The 5,067-nt window shown below is 44.5% G+C and overlaps 1 protein-coding gene across 1 annotated transcript in view; it reads left to right on the top strand.

Annotated features, from left to right (window-relative positions):
* Positions 1–241: 241 nt before the first annotated feature.
* Positions 242–5,067, top strand: part of LOC116399817 (bone morphogenetic protein receptor type-2-like) — a 13,098-nt gene continuing 8,272 nt past the window's right edge. Inside the window, exons 1-6 of the mRNA XM_031877236.1 lie at positions 242–497; positions 1,581–1,719; positions 3,953–4,141; positions 4,256–4,465; positions 4,641–4,748; positions 4,857–4,948. Of these exons, the coding sequence (XP_031733096.1) occupies positions 1,653–1,719; positions 3,953–4,141; positions 4,256–4,465; positions 4,641–4,748; positions 4,857–4,948 (666 nt within the window). The 5' untranslated portion in view covers positions 242–497; positions 1,581–1,652. The remainder of the gene's footprint in view (positions 498–1,580; positions 1,720–3,952; positions 4,142–4,255; positions 4,466–4,640; positions 4,749–4,856; positions 4,949–5,067) is intronic.

Genomic DNA, 5,067 nt, shown 5'->3' on the forward strand with positions numbered 1-5,067 from the left:
ACATACATACACATATATATATATATATATATATACATACATACATACATACATACATATATATATATATTATTAATATATATATATATATATATATATATTAATAATATATATATACAGCATATATGATAAATTGAATTAATGATCCTCGTCCCTACAAACCGGAAACACGCCGACAGCTCGATGCTGGGGCTTTTATTCTGACAGGTTCCACCGGAAGCTCAGTGTGTGGTGTCGTCAGGACTGTGATGCGTCTTTGAGTCTGCAGACGAACCCAGCCTCATTCCGACCTGAGGAGCCTCTGGTTCTGGTCCACAGACAAGATCCACAGACCTGCTGCTGGATCCGGACTGATCGTAGAGAGGAGAGGAGAGTCCGAGCCGAGCCGAGCCAGACCCGAACCGACCCGAACCGATCCGAACAGAGCCCTAACACAGACAGAGACCAGACAGGCTGCTTCATCTACTCCTGCAGAGCCGACCGGAGTCTTCCTCCCGGTAAGAACAACACACACACACGCACACACACACACACACACACACACACACAGTTAACGTGTGACGGACCGGTGAGTGAGTGTGTGTGTGTGTGTGTGTGTGTGTGTGTGTGTGTGTGTGCACGCGCCACTCCCTTCCGTCCTCAGCTGTCAGAACGCCGTCGTTAAATTTACCTGCAGACGAAGATCACAGGTGATCAATAATCTGATATCAATGACTCTACGAGACACGCACGCACACACACACGCACGCACACACATACCCACACACACACACACCCACACATACCCGCACACACGCACACACACCCACACAGACACGCACGCACACGCACACACAGGCGTGTATTACAGGTGTGTCAGGGAGAGACAGATGGATCATGAATGTCAAGCTAAAATATTGAAATCACAGCTGATTAAAGGTCACGTGACTGATTATTGATGTGAATATATTAGTTTTTAAATATTATTATTATAATATGTATTATATAATATTATGAGGTCACTATTGAGTCCTTTTAGTCCAATAGAGGGATTATAATATTATTATTATAATTTATTATAAAATAATAATAATAATATATATTATATTATTATACTAAAGTCTATTTTATTTATTTAGTAGACCATAATAAGAATATTAGACCGTATGTTTCATATAAAACAAGCTCACTATGAAGTTTTAATATTAAATGTGAGACTTCTATAAAAATGTACCCTTGGCTAAGCCCCGCCCCTCTAGCACAGGCTGACCAATCACAGCGTAGCGTCGTCATGTTGAACGTTGTGTAACAGTGAGACTATTAGCAGAGCTCGTTAGCATTAGCATGTCTATGCTATGCTATGCTAGCTACTGAAGGTCTACTGGAGAGACTCATCCACGTCCATGAGGAGGTCCGGAGAGACCCATCCACGTCCATGAGGAGGTCCGGAGAGACCCATCCACGTCCATGAGGAGGTCCGGAGGTCTCTGCTAGACCTGGTCCCAGATAAGAGGACCAGGATCATGGATGGACTTTAACTTTGTTTCTATAAAACTATTTTCTAAAAGTAAAAATTTGTTATTTTCTCTGTTTTCTTTCAGGATGATCTGACCCAGGATCAGTGATGTTTGTGTGACGTCTACGGGGACTCGAACATTGGGGGTGGATCCAACATGGCCGCCGTGGGTGGAGCTTCATTAACGGTGTGTCTGTGCGTCCTGCTGCTGCCTGCTGTCACTGGTCAGTACACATAACATCATATCTTCATACCTTTTATTACAATATACAGACTCATTTAGCCTAGCTTAGTACTAACTATGAGCAGAGGGAAACTGTTAACCTAGCTTAGCACTAAGAGGAAGCAATACAACAGCTTAGTCTGGATAAACTGTTAGAAGAAGTTCAGCTGCCGTCATGCCCTGGTGAGAGCTCACAGAACCATTAGTTCGTCGGGTGTGTTACAGGAACACAGCTCACATTCCTGTTTATTCAACTAATTCCTTCTGCAATTAACTCATGACGCACACACACACACACATACACACAAAGACAGGAAGGTGGAGTTTGTGTGTGTGTGTGTCTTATCAAAGACATCACAAGAAAAACACAACCTGACACAGACTGGCTGACGACAGTGTCTATGTATTTGTGTGTGCGTGTGTGTGTGTGCGTGCGTCTCTCTGTTTGTGTGTGTGTGTGTGTGTGTGTGTCTCTGTTTGTGTGTGTCTGTCTGTTTGTGTTTGTTTGTGTGTGTGTGTTACAGTAGACTAATCGGTGACAGGGAGGGTCAGTCAGATTCCTGAGACTGAAGGATTTTAGGATTTACAGAACAAACATGTGATACGGAGATGAATGAACAGTTTGTCCTGAAGGTGCCGTTTTAATTGTGCGACAGTTTCTGTAATTAATGGCATGGAGAATTTTTTTTTACCGATGAGCTCATTATAAAGTCCTCTACATAGAACTCTACGCAGAGTGAGGAAGAGTGATTTCAGACAGTGTGAAAAAAATGACCCAAAAAGATGGCGACGGTCATAAACAAAGATGGCGACGGTCATAAACAAAGATGGCGACGGTCATAAACAAGATGGCGAAATTATAGAACAATAATGAAGACACTTCTTGATTTTTTTATTGCTATTTTACCTGTTATAACAATATCAAACTCCTATGAAGAAGAGAACTGCAGCAGTTGAGAAATCGCTCTGTCGTTCATCTCCAGCATGACACTTTTCAGCAAATGTTGTTTGTTCTGAAGTGTCTTTCAACTTTACATTTCTTGTTGTTTGCTAATTTCTCGCCACATATCAAGCAGGTGAGCAGGTGAGCAGGTGAGCCAGCATCGTTGGCAGTGAAAGCAAGTGAAGACTATTTTCCTCCGTGACTTTTCTTTTTTTGGATTCATCCATTGATAAAAATGCAAATCATGATTAGCCACCTGCAGGGAAAGGCGCCCGACGTCATAGGATGTGACGCATATTTTAGTTGACAAAATATTAAAACATTTTTTATTTTCAGTGACACATTATCACCCCAAACTCCAAGATAAGAGGAGTTCCCTTTGAAAGATTGTCCACTGTGCAAAGAATAAAACAAAGGGAGGGCTTATTGATGCTTATTTTGTTCTGCACAACTATTGTGAAGTCCACAGATAAACTGTAAAGGAGCAAAAGCACAAGTGCTCTCCAGTAGGACAGAGACTTCAGCCTCCAGCAGAGCTACGAGTGAGAAAAAGACAACAGGAAGCGAGTGAGAGACGTGTGTTGACCACATTTATGGATCATAATCTAGTGAACCTCTTTGAGTGAGTGTTAATATTAAAGTAAATATGATGTGAGAGAGAGACCTGCAGCGCTGTAACGAAGTCTGAAAAATAAAACTTCTAAAACTTTCCACGAACTGTCTATTTGAGTTCATAGAGGAAGATCTTAGAGAAGATTAAGAATCAAACACGACCGTTCATTATGAAAGACTACTTTATTACTCTGTCGTATTATTTTAACTAAGCAACCAATCTACTTCCTGTTTACATCGGCACCATCACGCCCAGTGTACGTGAAGAGTCACGTGATGTTTGTTTTCAGGCGTTGTATTCTGGACGGAGATCGTTTAGAAGATGATGCTGAAGCGTGTGGACGGAGATGGTTTTCGTATTAAAGCGTGTTAGTGTGGACGTAGCCTCAGGACCCTGGTCTAAACACACATTAATGACCACTTTCAGTACAAAGTGTGGACCTCCTCTTGTTCAGCGCTGCTTGGTTTGTTGTTGACGTTGACATGAATGAACTCGACAGACCATCATTCAGCCGGTTGTTCTGTTGAGGGAACGTTTTCACTGAGAGACGAGATGTTGGGACATCGGACTAATGGACCTCTTCAGCCTGAGGCAGGACGTCCTGTCGTCCTTCAGACAGAGAGGCTGCTGGGAGTTTTTACGACAGTCAGATTATTATTATTAACCCTTTGTGTTCAGGTCTACAGTCGGAGGTCAGACAGTGTGCCTTCACTGACCAGCTCCAGGGGGCGGAGTCTCACAGCGAACCGACTAATGAGCTGCGAGGAGTGGTGCGAGACAACGGCACGGTCCACTGCATCCGCGGCTCCCGCTGCTATGGATTGTGGGAAAAGAGACCAGACCGGGAAATACACCTGGTCAAGCAAGGCGAGACTCACACACCTACACAATCACACACACACACACACACACTCTCACACACACACACACACACACACACACACACACACACACACTGAACACATGTTGCCTGTCTTCCAGGTTGCTGGACTCACACTGGCAACGAGCAGGAGTGTCACAGCGACCGTTGCCTTGTGACTACGACACCCTCTCAGATCCAGAACGGCAGCTACAGGTTCTGCTGCTGCAGCCGAGACCTCTGCAACGCCAACTTCACCGAGGCCCCGCCCACCGCCGATACCCCCGCCCTGAGGCCAATGAAGTCAGACGGGCAGGACGACAGACAGACAGGTGAGAGGTCTCCCTGAACTGACCAATCACGTGCCTCGTGTTGGTCGGGTAGAAGATTCCATTGGTTTAGGATAAATCCAGAGGTCTGATGCTAACGTTAGCTCAGCTCGTTTCTCCGATAACGTTTCTGTCTTGAGTTGTGATGTCATAGTGATGTTAGTAATGATATCATCAGACCACCAGCCGCTGCGGCGGGAGGAGACGGCACTCATCGCACTGGTAACCGTCGCCATAGCAGCCGTCATCATTGTGGCGTTGTTCCTGGGATACCGCATGATGAAAGGTGCTCACACACACACACACACACACACACACACACACACACACACACACACACTCACACACACGATGGATTCATAAATACTAACCGTGTATTTGTTTGTGTATTCAGGGAAGCAGAAACACGGTCTGTCGGCTCTGGATGTGATGGAGGCAGCAAACACAGATGCTGCTGTCGACCTGGACCATCTGAAGCTACTGGAGGTACACACACACACACACACACAAATTGATATGTTGAACTTTATATACATCAACATTAGGTACTCTGTTCACTACCTGAACAGGTAGTGAACAGAGTACCTGAACAGGTAGAGTACAGA

This window comes from Anarrhichthys ocellatus, unplaced genomic scaffold (genome assembly GCF_004355925.1).
Source record: "Anarrhichthys ocellatus isolate YVR2014 unplaced genomic scaffold, GSC_Weel_1.0 scaffold130, whole genome shotgun sequence".
Classification (NCBI taxonomy): domain Eukaryota; kingdom Metazoa; phylum Chordata; class Actinopteri; order Perciformes; family Anarhichadidae; genus Anarrhichthys; species Anarrhichthys ocellatus.